A 16,713-nucleotide genomic window follows, 5' to 3' on the forward strand; every position below is an offset into this window, starting at 1 on the left:
ATGTAATTGTTTAGTCAACGATCTGCTGCCGGGTACCTCCTATTAAACTAACTACTTGCCTTCTATTCTGGGGTATAGTGTGTAACAGAATGATAAAGCATGGAGTACAAAAGAAAAGAACAGTAGAATGTACAGTAATGAAGAAGAACAATACAGTATGTTGTGAAGTAAAATGCTGTAATTTAAATCTAACTTGTATATCTGAGAGGCCCACTGCTCTTTTAAGCGAACTAGTATTTACTGTATAAATAAAAGAAACATTTCCTAGAAAACTCGAGAAAATCGACAAATGACCCATGATAGAAAACTCGGGAAAATCAACAAATGACAATTTCAAGAAAATTATCAAAATCACGGAAAGATCCCAGAAAAAGAACCGCGAGTGCTTTGCCCAAAAATTTCAATAAAACATACGAAAAATCTGAAAAGAGGGTACCGCAAGTACTCGGGTCGGGGCTAGCCTCAAATATAATATATTTGTACTCGAGGGACCTCGAAGACTACTATCGGTACCCGAATGTATAGAGCCCTCCACTCAACTAGAAGGGTGTCCTACTAAACCTCATTAAGGAGGGTACTCCTTAGCCCGGTACTAGTAATCAACAAGTGGACAATAAAGTTGTAATATATTTAAAAAAATTATATTTTAGCATGCCCGTGGATTTTAGGCATACAAAAGGAAGTTTTATAAATATTGTGTTTGTTCTTATTAGTTTTGAAAAATTATGATTGTCTACGAGTCGATTACGCCGTCGGGCATAGGACCGCCAACAACTTAAGAGGGTACGAGTTTCTCGCTAGTCTTATATCTGTGAATGATACTATCATCCTACAGTTTATCAATCCAAGGAATGAGTCATGATGTCGTAGGATGAAATATCATTCTGCTTTATCACCAGCGTGCCTTTGTTATCATTGCCCTAAGCCCCACAACAAAATCGACCTACTTGCGACCTTGCTTGATGGTTTCATATATAGCAAAAGGTTATACATGTGCACTTATGTGTCAGATATAAGCACTGAAAATTGAACCAAGAAGCAATGTAAACAAAGAATAAAAATGGGGATGAGAGAAAGGGGGAATTGATCCACCCAAATGGTTGAAAAGACGAAGGGTGAATCAACCCTCAAAACTTATAACAAAAAGACCTGAAAAGGAGGGCCCAAGATCCTTGAATCAATCCAAGATGGATATCATTTTCTCAAATTTTATAATTGGATCAACCCAAGAAGGGTATCCCCTTCAAATTTTATTTCGAACAGATCAAAACGGGTCCGAATCAATGTGACAATTGTATACACGACTCCACCACCACTTACATATTCACACACCTAAGCCTGAACTCAAATGTAGCATTTATGTTATTCAAATTTTAATATCAAACTTCCAAAACTCTTTTATGAATGCCTATTTGATAATTTTTTTTTAATTCTTTATGAATCCGATCTATATCATCTCATGTTTTCCAACAAAAAGCTATAGAGGCCTTCAAATTTCACAAATCAAGCAAATCCACTAACGACAATTTTCGAAATTCCGAAAATCTTGGAGACACTAAAGCCAGCCAATTCCAACTCCAACCAAAAACTTTCCATATCATATAAGCACGAAATCATCCAAATAAAACCAAACCAAAAACTTTCCATATCATATAAGAACGAAATCATCCAAATAAAACCAAATAAGTGCTCAAGACCAGGGGTAACAGAGAGGGACAATCAAGAGGGAAGACCAAGCCCCAAAATAAGCCCACGGCTAGGGACAAGAAAGAGAACAACCCAACCCCAAAACAAGCTCACGGCTAGGGACCACAAAGAGAGCAGCCCAGCCCAGCTTCAGTAACAAGCTCACGGGACCACAAAGAGAGCAGCCCAACCCCAAAAAACAAGCTCACGAACAGGGACAGCAAAGACAACAGCCAACACCACCACTCTCCAATTTGCCATATAAAGAAATCACAAGGTAATGCTTACGGCTATGGGACAGTAAAGGAAAGCCACCACAGATATTGCCATTTTACTCCTTTGATATACCTAAGAGAGTGAATGGACAAACTCCCATAGACTATCTTGATTGAAACCATTTTATTGAGCTAGAAATGATAGCCAATTGATCAATTTATATCTAACATGCCCATATAGAAGTAGATATTGAAATCATTGGGATGACAAACTTGATTATTAATGACAATCCTAGGAGGTACGTTATTTGGAGGAACTCCAACCCAACCGAGCCCAACAAAAGGGGAAAACAGAGTGACAACTTAAGCAAGCCGAACCCAACAAGAAAGAAAAAACAGGGAGCCGTAAAAGGTAAACCGAGCTCAACAAGAAGAGCAAGACAGGGAGACATAAAAGGTAAATCGAGCTCAACAGAAAGGACAACATAAATAGAATTCCAGCTAAGATCACATCCAACACATGGAATAAAATGAATCACAATTTCAGCTCAAATAAACCCATAAAAATGGACCAATGACAAATAAACCTCCGAGCCAAACTGAGCCCAGATTTCAGACCAAATCGAGTCCAATTAAATGGGAAAACAGATAAATAATATTTTTTTAATTAAAATCCAACCCAGAAATAGCTAAAACCATACCAAAACAAATGTGTCAAATCAGAGAAGAATTTCCAACAATAATCCATCTCCAAAGAGCTAAAACTGAACCCAACTAATGGGCCAAAAACAGTTAAAAATATTTCCAGCAAAAATCCAACTCCAAAGAGCTAAAATCGAACCCAACAAATAGGTCATAACGGATAAAAATATTTCCCTTGGAGTCTTATATTTCAAAATATTGTATCCAACATATGTTTCAAATAGAAACAAATAACATGAAACATATAAGTATGCATGAATCCCTAAAGTCAACATGTCTTAACATTGAAATGAATTCCAACATTTAATTGAATAAGAATATCAATAATAAAAAGCTTCAACATTTCATTTTTATCATGTATTCCATAGAGTAATAACTAAAGCTTTCCAAAGAAAGAGAAGGCAGCCATATCATGCTCCATTTTTTTTACTGTTTCTAGAAACTATCCATGCTTAGATCTCAAAACATGCCTAAACTTTACTTCCACATGCTTTAGAAGAGAAAATAAACACTTTCAGGTGCAAATCTGAATGATGCAGATTAGAGTGAAGAAGAAAAATACCTCTTAATGCAAACTTAAAACAAAAATTTAGAACAAAATTAAGAAAAATGCTTCCTGTAGAAATTTTTCTCCCAAGACCGTTGAGGAAGCAATGACCCACGAACACCTCAGCACATAAGAACCTAGCCGAGAAGGAAATTCGGCAGAGCCTCTTCTTCTAAAAGCCTCGAACAACAATTAGTGGAAAACACACCTTCCTTTCTCTCAAAAAAAATTTCAACAACCCAAAACAGTACTCTAAGAAGCCTTTTAATAGGCAAAAATGAGAGGGGACAACCACATTTACCACCATTTTTGTGGTTGAATCAAGTGAAGAGGAAAAAATCGCCACAATAAAGAGGTAGACGGTGAAGCCTCGAGAAGGAGAGGGGTCGGCCAACCCGGCCCTTTTAATTGGAGAGCCGAAAGGTCGAGTGGCCACATGAAGAATGAGAAGAGTCGAGAGGGGGAGAATGGCCGCGTAGATGAGCCACGGGATCTAGGACACGAAAGGGAGAGGGCGAGCCGAACACCTGACTGAGCCACAAGGGTCGAATGAAGAGTTTAAGTGTGCGAGAAAAGGGGAAATATGGTTTAGGGTTATAATTAATATTATAATCAGTAATATAAGTATATAAAATATTTAATATTTCTCAAAAATAAAATTTGATTTGTACCTTTTTATTTGTGCATCAAATCATAGCAAAATGAATTTTCTTTTTAGGTAATTCTGACGTCTCAGACTCGTTGGCCCAGTCCATTTTGTCGTCGGAGGTCGCTTTGGCGAACTAATCAATTTGCATGCAATTTGCTCGTGTGCGGAATTATGTCAATATGAGTGTCTTTCTTAGCTAAAATTTATGTCCCGCGTTGGCGCAGTTCATTTTGTCATCGGAGGTCGTCATGAGAAATTCTCATTTTCATCTATCCTTTAAGTTCAACTTTAGTCCGATCTTGTGCAACTTAGTGAATTTTGTGCATTTTGTGTGTGATGATAAAGTCTTGAAGAGATTTTCTTAGTTGAAGAGATTTTTTTAGGGCTTGAAATCCTATTGGGAACTTCTTCTTGAGTCTCCACATGATAGTCCTTAACCACTCGACTATACGACGATGATTTTGAGATAATCAAGGCGGGACATTACAAGAGAAATAGAAAGTGACTGGAATTTCTAAGTAGATGGATTCCAATACTAGTCCTCTAAGATAGTCAATAGGAATCCCTAAAGCTAGATCCTGGGATCCTAAGGAAAAGTGTAATGACCTCAAAATGAGATCAACAGCCTCCGAGGAGAATTCATCAACTAGGTTTACATTAACTTACTATGGAAGATACACAACATAAAATTCTTCAATTGCAACTAAGGTTTAACGCCTTTAAGAGGAGGCTTTTCGATTAGGTTACCCATAGCTACAATAGTGACTTGTGAGATCGAAGGGAGGAAGTTAATTTTTTCTTTTGTGAAGTTTTCAGTGACGAAGAAGCAATACCTTGATTATTTGACATGAAATACAAGAGGAGAAGCCAATATCTTGGAGGAAAGGTGAATTTATTGGATTTTGATGGTCGTATGAATTTGGACGAGTTTATTGGGCGATTATAAGCAGTGGATTGATATTTTCAGTACAATGATATTTCCAATAGAAAAGAGTTAAACTGATTGTCATCAAGTTTAGGAATAATGCTTAATTGTCGGGCGATTCTAAGCAGTGGATTGATATTTTCAGTACAAAGATATTTCCAATAGAAAAGAGTTAAATTGATTGTCATCAAGTTTAGGAATAATGCTTAATTGTGGTGGCAGAATTTGAAGTCTCTTCACTAGCTTGAGGAGAAAAACAAAATCACTATCTGGTCTAAGATGAAAGGGAGATGTTGCGGAAATACCTTCTCTCACATTATCGACAGGATATGTTTATAAAACTCCACCACTTGCACTAGAGAGATTCTTCTGTTTTGGACAATTGAATTTAATCAATTCTTGCTGATATTTGAGTTGGTTGAACCAGAAGAGCACATAGTAGGGAGCTATCTTGGAGAATTGAGATTGTCTATTTGTAATGTGGTGTTGTTGCAACCGTATTATCCTTAATCGATGAATAGGTCCCCACTTTAAAGGTGGAGTTAAAATAAATTTTCCAAGTGATCGTCACACCTTATAAGCAGTGTACAACCCCAAAATTGGGCAACAAGAGTACACACGGTGGAGCATCCAAGCCGACCTTGTTAGAAGAGAAAGCAATGTGAAGAAAAATTGGAGCCCACCAACATACCCAAGTCCGTCATAGCTAGGAAGTTTTTCAAGTGTCATGGTTTAGGGCCTATTGCATCATATTACCCAAATATGAGAATTATATTTTTCACTAAGCAAGGAGCAGTTGAAAAAGTAAACAATGAGATAAGAGATAATGAAGTCGACAAAGAGAAGTATAACCTTGCAACTGACGAGGGAAAAATGCTGATGATTCAAACTAAGCTCATGAGAGAGATTCTATCAGGATTTACATTGGTTATTCTAGAAGGTAGTGGACTAGAGAAGTTAATATTAGGCAAAAGGCAGCCTTGCTGAGAGAGTTACAGGATGCTTTGATATTTTTTGTTAGGGTGGCTACGACTGATCAAGTTTCAGTAGGTCCTAAACTTTGTAGGAGGATTTTCTTTTGCCAAACCCATTCTCCTTTTGGATGCGAACGAGTTTGAGAAGTTGAAAAATCATGTTACACACTTGATGGATAGATGCTTGATTTGTGAGAGTGCAAGCTCAGATGTAGCTCCAACCTTGATTTTGCCAAAGAAGAATCTTTATTTTTTTTATCAGGACGTGCTTTGGAATAATGTATGTGTTTCAGAGTTGCATGAGTTGAACTTAAGCATAGATTTTGCAGTGAGATTATCTTAAACATAGTAAGGCAATGACTTTGTAATGATGGTGATAAGTCGGCTCCAAAAACCTGCAGGTAAAGGAGTCTCATATAGCCAGGAGAATGATGTGGGAGCGTCCTGCTGACATGGGATCATAGATCCTTTATTCGCGATCATAGAGTTTGTGATATCACATAAATAGTTGTTTTCGTGATCGCAGGCGATCTGAAACATACTATTTACATGATAGTAGGCGAGTTACCAAGATTCAATTTTTGCATGGATTTCTTTTTCCTTTGTGCTTTTTATTTTCCTGTTTCCTTATTAAGCTCTTATCTATTAGAAGACTCTATATTTTGCTTTTTATTTTCCTGTTTCCTTATTAAGCTCTTCTCTATTAGAAGACTATATTTCTATATATTTTTTTATTTGGGGACAACTAGCTATTGTTTTTGTGTTTTGGAGAATTTGTTCTCTATTTATGTTTTTTGGAGTGATGCATTATTTCTTTTTGCAAGCTGTGTGTCTGTATCTTGCTCAGGAACAAATGATAGATCCCCCTTGCTGCTTGCAGCACACCATCTCGCCATTTTACCACTGCTTTCAGTTTGGACAGCAGCCGAATTCAGCCAATCTGCAGTCCAATAGCAGATTTTATCTTCTTCAAAACTTGGCCAACTGCCCCTATGTTCCTTCCCGTAACATTCCACAACTATATCTCCACAAGACCCGCTCCCTAAAGACCTTTCTGGAGTCCTAGAACAGTGTTACAATCACAAGCCAGGGGAATATGTGCTACATGGTAAGGAATTATATAACATGAGGGGCATGGACTTATATAATTGTCTAGTTTTCGTAAGCTGCATGGAAAGAGGGGGCGGTGGTTGAACATTTTGGCATTTGCATATGTTTCCTCAGGTTGGGGATACGATAAGATTTAATACACAGAAAGTGTAGACTTGTAGAAAATTGATCAACTCGTGCAAACTAGTAGCTGATTTTTTCTTATACCAAATCAGGCAGAGGTTAATGTATTTCTCTACTTGTTCATTAAACATGGAGGTAGTTATTTTGAGAGGAAAAACTTCATGTATCTAGCTAGAGATAAGGAGGAAGATTTCACATAGAGAACTTGTAGCAATCTATGTACACTGCTTGGTCTAATTTTTTAATAAATAGATCTCAAAGTGAAGATGGACTTATTCTAATTATCTAAAATAAAAATAATATTATCTTTTTTATATTACTTTTAATTTAATGTAGAGATTGAAAAGTAGTTAAAAATTCAGCCAAAAGCGATGAGGGGTTTAAAAAAGGATACCATGTCTGTTTAAGTTCTTTCTAGCATGGTTTGACTATTGTGCTCGGTATGCAAGAAAATTATTTTCATATTGCAATCTGAATCTTTCTTTATGATTTATATTGCACTCTTAATCTTATATTCATTATTAATATAGGTTTTAAATGTGATGAAAAGTTGTGTTAATGGTGCCAGAGGCTCTCACATGCCTGGCCACTTGATCCGGGACATTTTATATTTTGACTCCTCCATTCTTAGTAGCTTATGTCGGCTTTTGTATATATCAGAACAAGCATTGGAGGTCAGTGATCCTTGAAATATCCTTTATCAATTGCTATTATACAGAAACCATGTTCTCATGCATGTTATGATCATAAATCATGTCAAGAAATCAAGTTTAAGCGCTTGGTATGGCTTGAAGGAAGCTGAAGACTTGCAAGAGGTTTCCTGCTCTGTATTGGACATTTTATATTATTTATTGGGTCATTTGTCGAAGGTACTTATTTATTGATTTCTAACTTGTAATACAATATCTTATATATAATCTATCATCATCTCTCTCTCTCTTCTTTTTTCAATATATGATGTTGCTCTCAAGTTTAGTAACCTTCTTGTGAAGGTCTGTTGCATGTTTTGTTCTTGTAAATCCTCTGCTTCTGCAGCTGCATTCCACTTTCCTTGTTTTTGGTATGTTTTTCATCCTTGTATGTTAAGATATGATCAATTGAACTTTTAATTTCTCAATAATTCACCCTTTATGTTATGATATTAGGTACTCCATATCGTAAACCGTGCAAGCAGGTTTAATTAGGCAGATGGTGAGTTAGGCATGATGGCAAAAATTTGCACCCAATTCTTCTAAGAGTAAGGTTTTTGGTTAAATTTTTTAGAAGGTAGATTAAATATCAAGTTGGATACAACCCTAGATATCACACTCACTTTGTGAGGGTAGACTTGGTTTGAGATTTTTCATAGGTCCAAAATTTAATGATTATCTTTCATTCATATCATGAGAGAGATTTTTCTTGACTGTATAGATCTTGTTAGTTTCCCATGCTCATTTTTTCTTGCCAATTATGAGGCTCAACCTTGGTCACCTTTGATCAACAATCCTTGAATTAGAAATGGAAAACACGTGCATGCCAATTTCTTTTTTCTTCTCGTCCATTCTATTTTCTCATGTTATCACCTCACACACAGGTGAGTTTCTCGCGTCTTTCTCCTGTTGAACTTGTGTGTTACATTATGATTTTTTTCGGTAAATTTCAACATTTCAGAAATGTTGATACATTCTGTTTCATTAGATGGATGACGGCTGGGTGATTTTGATGTATATGATTCGTTCCAAACTTTTCTCATGCATTAGTTTATCCATTGTCTGCAAGTTGTCACTGCATTATGTTGGTTTGAACTGTGGATTATGTCCTGAAGCCAACAAAATATTAAAAATTTATGGGTCTGTGTGGTAAGGAATTAGATTTAAGTTGGTGGGATCTAGTGAATCATGGAAGGGCTAAATATCAAAATCTATTTGGCAATGGAGTTAGTAAATCAAGTGAAATCCTGTGAAACTGTTTGGTAACTTATGGGAGGATTTAAAAGTTTGTTATATTTATTATAATAAAAATCATAATTAAAAGTTGATTATTTTATTATTATGATAAATATTAGTTATTTGATTTAATTTAATCTAATTTTTATTTCTGAATATAGTATATAATAATTAAATATTCACTAAACTAATTAATTATTAAAAAAATTATTAAACAAATGACTTATTAAGCAATTATTTAATATTAATCAATTATTAAATTATTAACTATTAATTATATTAATCAACCATGTATTTTATATTGATTAACTATTAAATAATTTAAAATTTGATTTTATTTTTTATTAAATAATTACATATAAATTTATTTGATAATAATTAATTTTATAATGTAATAATTAAAATTTAATTATTAATAAATTAAATTAATAAAATTAACTTAAATGAAAATAAATTAAAACAACAACCCTATCTCCTTTTCTCCTTTGAAGAAGAAATATTACATCTGGACTCCACATGCAGAGCTTCTTGTGGGGTTCAATCTCAAGCTAACACGGGAAGGTTGGGGTTCACCTACATAAAAAATGAAAAAAAGTGAAAATGCTCGACTCGGCCCGACCGATGCATTACTTACCCTTGCCGATGCGTTATAGGAATATTCCATTGCTTTATGTATATTCTTCCGCATTACAAAGCCTTGTTCATGTGTTAGAATAAAATATTTTTAGCATTATTTATATTCATCTGCGTTATTTCTTCTTGTCGCCGTGTTATAGGAATATTCTTTCGCGTTATTCTAAATATTTTTCGCGTTGATCATTTATTATTGGTGTGTTATTGATGTGATTTTGAGATGTTATTATTATTTAAACAACAATACCAACTCAAAATCACCTCCATAAAACATGAATAACACAGTTGCAGATGTTTTCATCTTGTTATTGAATTGTATCACTTCAATAATACATAAATAACACACTAATAACACATTAAAAATAGCGACTGACGTTATTTTGAGATGTTATTGTTCTTTAAACAACAATACCAACTTAAAATCACCTCTATAACGTGCGAATTTCACATTAGTAGAAATTTTTATTTTTTCATTAGATTGTATTACCTCAGCAACATATCAATAGCACACGGAAAACACTACAATATTCATTAAAAACAGTGGCTGAGGCGATTTTGAGATGGTATTATTTTTTAAATAAAAATACCAACTTAAAATCACTTCTATAACACATTAATAGCACATCGGTAGAAATTTTTATCTTGTCATTTAGTTGAATAACCTCAATAACACGCCAATAACACATGAAGAAAGCGGAAATGATTCAGAATAACGCGGGAGAATATTCCTATGCGATGAAATATTCTTATAACGCATCGGTCGGGCCGGGTCACGCGTTTTCATTCTTTTTTTCATTTTTTATGTAGATGGGTCCCGACTTTTGCACGTATCAGCTCGAGATTGTATTCTACAAGTAGCTCTGCTTGCGAAGTCCGGATGTAATATTTTTTCTTACTCGAAACCCTCGACATTTCTTCTGGTTTCGCCCAAAGCCCCTTTCCTGTCCGAAACGCTCACCTAAGTTTCTACCCCTTTTTCAGTTTCGCCGAAAAACATTGCCTTCGTGACCGAACCCTTGCAATGCTGTCTCAGTTGGAGCCAATTGGGAAGGCGAAGGAGGGATCGCGGTTTACAGAGACCCGAAATTGCCACTTTTTTCTCCTTTTGCATTGTTCCTACCCGAAACCATGGAGGCAGATGGAGGAATGTAACCTTATATCTTCCTTTTCGTGCAAATCGCTCAGTATTTAGCAAATTCAGAATCTACGGCTTAAATCAGTAAAATCCGGCTTTATGAAATCTGCAGCTTTATTTTGTCGAATCTAACAATCGGGCAGGATTTCAGTCAAATGCAGGTTAAATCCTTCTCTAAATCCGTTGCCAGACAGTCACCTAGTTAAAATATCTTATTTATCCAAATCTGATGATAGCCATATACTTCCCAGGTTATTTTGACTAGAAGATTAATTTTTATTTCTTTTAAAGATACAGTTGTCTTCATAAGCCAGCTTGTTCACAAATGCATAAAATGGTATTTGACTGATTACTTTCAATGGATGACAAAGGCCCATCTGATTTTTATAGAAGCACTAAACTTTCTAAAATTGGCAATACTCATTAAATCAAGATTGTGTTCTTATATCAGTCTTTGGTGTAGCAATGGCATACTTTTCTCTTCTTTAGGGTGTTACTTTTCTTTTCTCCTGGGATGTAAGATTTGTTGATGAATGTTCTCTTGAAGTGATTTTGTTCTTTTGGCTTGATCGTTTGGCCTTTCTTTTACTGATTAATATTTATAAGTTAATAACTATTTGTGTTTTTGATCAGGGAACATTGTCCGCTTCGCTACCTTTTATTCAAATTCTGCTGCCTTCCTCAAGCAAGCCTGCTTCTGTTTTCAACACCGCATTATCATTGGTGACATTATTTTCAAATGAAGTAAGGCCAAACATATTTTAAGCAATTAACTTGCAGATGTCTGATTTATTTCATCTTTGAGATTTTTGTTCCAATTAGATTATGAAAACACTAAAAATACTTACTATTTTGTTATTTTGCGTAATAATGTATATGATTTAGTATTGCATATTTTCTCTACCTGCGAAGTTTTTCATGATGGTTTAGTAGTCATGCAAGTTGTCTTCCTTGCACCTCTAATCTAACAATGCAAATCTATCAAGTTAGCGAATGCGTTGAGAAAGCTCCATGTAGTGTAGAATGCTAATTTTGTAATGATTTCCAAGAGAAGAATTAGCAGAAAATTATAGGGTACCGATGTGAGAAAGATGAAAGATGGGAGTAGAAGAGAGATGGAAGACAAGTTTCCTGAGAGAGAAGATAAGGCAGGAGATGGATAGGCCTGTATATGGAACTAAAAGTTAATCAATAAATTATGAGATCACCCAGGCGAAGAAGTACCAGGAGAATCATTGATTAATGAGACGCACAGAGAAATGTCTACGGGGAAAACAAAAGAGATAGACCAAGCAATACAAAAGAAAAATTGAAGGAGAAAATGGGAGAGAAGCAGAATGGATTACAATGAGAGCAATAAAAATTGATGCGGCTCATGTTAGCTAAAACAACTTAGCATTCATAAGACAATCATAATGTGCTTAGTCGGGCCATAACAGAGTTTTATATAATGTTCAATTTTGATAATATTTTATTGCAAAATATCCAAAATAATTTGTACCCAAAATCTCTATTTGTTTGAAAGGCATAAAAACTCAATATATTGCATTCTACACTTTGAAATGATCATTTTGATATATAGAAGGATTTGCTAATTCTTAAAGATGAGGAAGTTTCATATTTAGTTTTCATTTTATTTAAGTTTTCCTAAAATTTTTATTTAATCATACTGTTCACCGCATTGTAGCTTTTCCAGCAACCCCACTGTGCACCCCATGCAACATGAGAAGATTAAATGGACGATTGGTATTAAGTGCATTAAAAAATTTCTATTTCTTGCAGCCGACATCTTTTGCCATGCTGCAGCCTTCCTTTGTCTCCTCTTTTTCAGTTTTTATGCCAGAAACATCCTCTCCATACAGGCACGGTCACTAGAATTTTCTTCTGCAGCCTTTCCAGCCTCTGAAATTCTTCTACAGCCTTTACCGCCGCTGACATTCCTTTAAGAAGTCGAATATCCTCCCTACTGGCTGGAAAACTTTCTGCAGGTGCAAATTCTTGCAGGCTTCCTTAGGGGAGACGCATCTACCTACAGTCTTTTGCTGCATCAGGATATCCTTTCTGTCAGCACATAGATTCCTGCATTCCAAGCCTTGGTTTACTTCTCTATCTTCTTCCAATCAAATTAATCTTTTAGGGAGTTAAGAATGGCAACAAAGTTGAGCGTTAGTGATCTGAAGGGCGCAAGTCTAAAGTTGAAAAGAGTGTTCGTTATGGTAGGTCTGAACATTCTTCTTGATGACAACCTCAAGATCACCGAAGATACCGGGATTAGGGCTGCCGTTCCCACAATCAATTACTCTAGAGAGCACGGCTCCAAGGTCATTCTCTGTAGTTTTTTTGAGCTGCCCTGAAGGTGTCATTACGAAATATAGCCTGAAGTCTCTCGTTCCTAGGATATCATAAATTGTTGGAGTTGATGTTGAGATGGCTAGTGATTCCATTGGCGAGGAATTGGAGAAAATCTTCGCTGCATTACCGTATGGCAGTGCCTCCTAGAGAAGGTGAGACTCTATAAGGAAGAAGAGAAGAATGATGCAGAGTTTGCAAAGAAACTTGGTTCTCTTGCCGATCTTTATGTTAATGATGTCCTTGGAATTGCTCACAGAGCTCATGCTTCAACAGAGTGTGTTACGAAGTACTTAAAACTTTTTGTTGCTGGCTTCCTCTTGTAGAAGGAAACTAACAAAAATGTCGGGGCTGCTGTGAATTTGAAGAAGCCTTTTGTTGACATTATTGGTGGTTCAAAGGTTTCGAAAAAGATTGGGGTGATGGAGTTGCTCTTATAGAAATTTGATACCCTTCTTCTTGGAGGAAGAATGATTTTCACATTCTACATGGCACAAGGACATGGTGTTGGTTCAATGATATTGAGGAAGAAAAACTTGGTGTTGCAATAGTTCTTATTGAGAAGCCAGGGTTGAAAGGAGTGAAACTCCTATTAACCTTGGATGCCATTTTGGCATACAAGTTTGCAGCTGATGTCCACAACAAGTTTGTGCCAGCATCAACCATCCCTGATGGCTGTTGGATGGGCCTTGACATTGGACCATACTTTAATGAGACATTCCATGCAACTCTTGACTGCACTAACACCATTATTTGCATTTGGGCACATGGGTGTTTTTGACTTTGAGAAGTTCACTTTTGGAACAGATGTCATTGCCCAGAAATTGGTCGAGCTTAGTGGAAAAGGTGTCGCGACCATCATTGGCGACGTTGAATCGGTCGCTGCTGTGGAGAAAGCCTGACTTGCTGCTAAGGTGAGCCACATCTTAACAGGCGGTGGTGCTAGCTTAGAACCTTTGGAAGGAAAATTACTATCAGGTGTTGATTTGTTTTTGTTACTGTAGGCCCTCCTCTGAAGCCCTTATCTGGAGCTTTTTAATTTAGCTCTGGAATTTTTTTCCTGACTCAACCCTAATCCTGTAGGTTTTTCCTGCAACAGACCCTCTTCCAGAGATTTTTCATGTAGCAAGCCCTCCTCTAGAGCTTTTCTCTGTGACAAACCTTCCTTCAGAGCTTTTTTTATTGCAGCAAGCTCTCCTCTGGAGTTTTTTGCTGCAGTAGGCTCTCTTCCAGAGTTTTTCCCTTGTTAATCATGCCTTGTAGCTTTCTCTATATGTTGTTTACTTTCCTGAAAACATTCCCGCAGCATTACTCTTAGAACCCTTCCACTTACCTACAAACAGTGCAAAAACTACGGTAAAAAACAACCGTAATCAACTAAAAATATCCTTAAATGCTCTTGGGATGAGGACTTCAAGCTCTATATCACAAAAAATCTTTGTTTGATATTTCAAATTTAAGTTGAACATGTTTGTTAACCATATTTCAACTTTAAGGGAAGTGTATGAAATCATATTAGGAAATAATATATTCATGTTAGAACTTATGAGAATTAGATTTGTTTTCTTGGATTATATTTATTTCCTTTCCTATTTTTTTATTTATTTTCTTGAACTGGATATATTTCCTCTCCTATTTTAGACTTTCCTAATTTATGCCATTTCTTTTATCTCCATGTAAATATTATGAATTGATTAATTTGAGATGTAGGTGTTTTATTTTTTCTTTCATGTTATTTTCTTTCTCGTCTTTCCTGTTCTACGATTTATGTATGTGTATTTATGCTTCTTTTCCATATCAATAAAATAATTCTGCTAAATTCTAGTATAAGAAGAATGAGCACAAAATGATACAAGGAAACAACATCATTGAAACAATGTGAAAGATGATGCGATAATGAGACATTTTTTGTATTTAATAGTTTATTAATGTCAATGTATATTTTAAATATTTTCTGCGAGTGACAACATAAAATGAAATATGCAATCATTAATGAAGCTTTGTAACGATGAAATTTGTTTTTGACAATATAAAAATTACATTAAAAATATAAAAAAAATTACAAAACACTTAATGCAAATGTTATCAATAATAAAATAAAGCAAATTATAATAACAGAATCCTCTCTAATAGTGGCACATAATTATGCTGTTTGGATAAAGGGCTCAGTTTGGGGACTTGGGTTTGACAATCAATTGTTGAAAGCAAGCTGGCTGAAGTATTAGAAATAGTGGCAAAATCAAAGTAAACTAAAAAAGAATATCCCTCTTTTCTTTATAACTAAAAATGAGAAATAACTCTATTAGGAAATCTATTAAAATAAGATTTCATAGCATTATCTCAGTTCAAAAGCCTATTTAAAAGCGTTCAAAATTTTTTAAGCATTGAAAATGAAAAATAATTTTGTTGGGACAATTTTAAAATAATACACATTTAATTTATTTTTAAAATAATGTATTAATTGATTTACCTTTTAGTTTGATGAAAGGCTTGATTGAATGCTGGAGAAGCTCCTATGTCGTCTGATCACGTGACTGAATCGGGTTCACGTCTTCTTCAACTTCAACTTTGGGTCGCATCTCTCATCGTATCGATGACAATGCTTTAGATCCTGTTGATGATGTGGATTGTGTTGTTTGTGCTGGTTCACTTGCAACTGAAGGAAAACCACCCCTTCACTTGCTTGGGATTCCAAGAAATGCTCTCCATTGGAACAAGATGCTCGAGAAGGTTGTGGCTTCGGTTTTGAATTGCCCCTTTGACTTCTGCTTTGCGTTAGGCTATGAAGAAAGCGGCACATGCTCCGCTCGATGTCGCATCGAGCGGTTTTGAGCTTTTTCAAACTCAAGATAAGGCTCTAACACGATTCATACCGTGTCAGGCATGTGTTGACATTGGTACGACACTTGTTTTTCATCTCAGTGCTTCCCAAGTTTTAGTTTAGAAGTTCAACTCTCTAAAGAAGAAGTGTATTTTGCATGGGAGTGCTGGGGAACGAATTGCATAGTATTGTGCCTTGTGAAAGGAGATTTTCTTGGATTATTGTAACTATAAATAAAAAGGGACTTTATATGTGTCCACCTCATGCGATGTCTGGGCATACATCGATCTTGTGTTGTTGTGCATGGGTGAAGTTCGCTATTTCTTTTTGTGTAGTGACTTGGGTAATATGGCTGTCCTTCCTTGATATAATTGATGTTTTGGACTGGTTAATGCCATCTGTTTTCTGAAATGGGTCATGGTCGTCTTTTGATTCCAGTCAAAGTTTTCAAACGAATCTCGTGCTATCATAATAAATAAACTTGTGTGATGTTGCCTTCGTTGGCTGTAGTTCTTATTTTTTATGACTGAATTGGTAAAATTTAGTTGCTCCATGAAAAGGAAGCACTACACTTAGGTTTTCTGCAGATTTTACACAATGAACATGAACGTGCATGCATATTTAACGTGTCTATTTTCAAATATTTTTATCATTATCTTCCCGGGATCTTTTTTTGTTGTCACTTAGCCTATTATAGTTGTCCTTGTTATCATAAGTAATTTATTCTTCTGCCAATGCAGGCAGTTCAAGTAGCTGCAACCAAATTTCTTTCTATGCTGTGTGTTATAGCATCACGACTTCAACCATTTTCGCTAGGGAGTATTACTCTTGCCAATGATCTTCAGGTTTGATACATTCACATCTCTATGCTGTGATTTGAAGTTTATTACGTTATTTTGACTTTGTTAAAAAAATTACC

At 35.6% G+C, this 16,713-nt stretch overlaps 1 protein-coding gene across 4 annotated transcripts in view; it reads left to right on the plus strand.

Moving 5' to 3' along the window:
* The window catches only part of LOC110029360, a 136,968-nt gene that overhangs the window by 83,538 nt on the left and 36,717 nt on the right, over positions 1-16,713 (plus strand). For all 4 annotated transcript variants that reach the window (XM_020731613.1, XM_020731614.1, XM_020731615.1 and 1 more), the window contains 4 exons: positions 7,462-7,605; positions 7,693-7,800; positions 11,258-11,368; positions 16,535-16,639. In XM_020731613.1, the coding sequence (XP_020587272.1) occupies positions 7,462-7,605; positions 7,693-7,800; positions 11,258-11,368; positions 16,535-16,639 (468 nt within the window). The remainder of the gene's footprint in view (positions 1-7,461; positions 7,606-7,692; positions 7,801-11,257; positions 11,369-16,534; positions 16,640-16,713) is intronic.

This window comes from Phalaenopsis equestris, unplaced genomic scaffold (assembly GCF_001263595.1).
Source record: "Phalaenopsis equestris unplaced genomic scaffold, ASM126359v1 Scaffold000567, whole genome shotgun sequence".
NCBI classification, from domain to species: domain Eukaryota; kingdom Viridiplantae; phylum Streptophyta; class Magnoliopsida; order Asparagales; family Orchidaceae; genus Phalaenopsis; species Phalaenopsis equestris.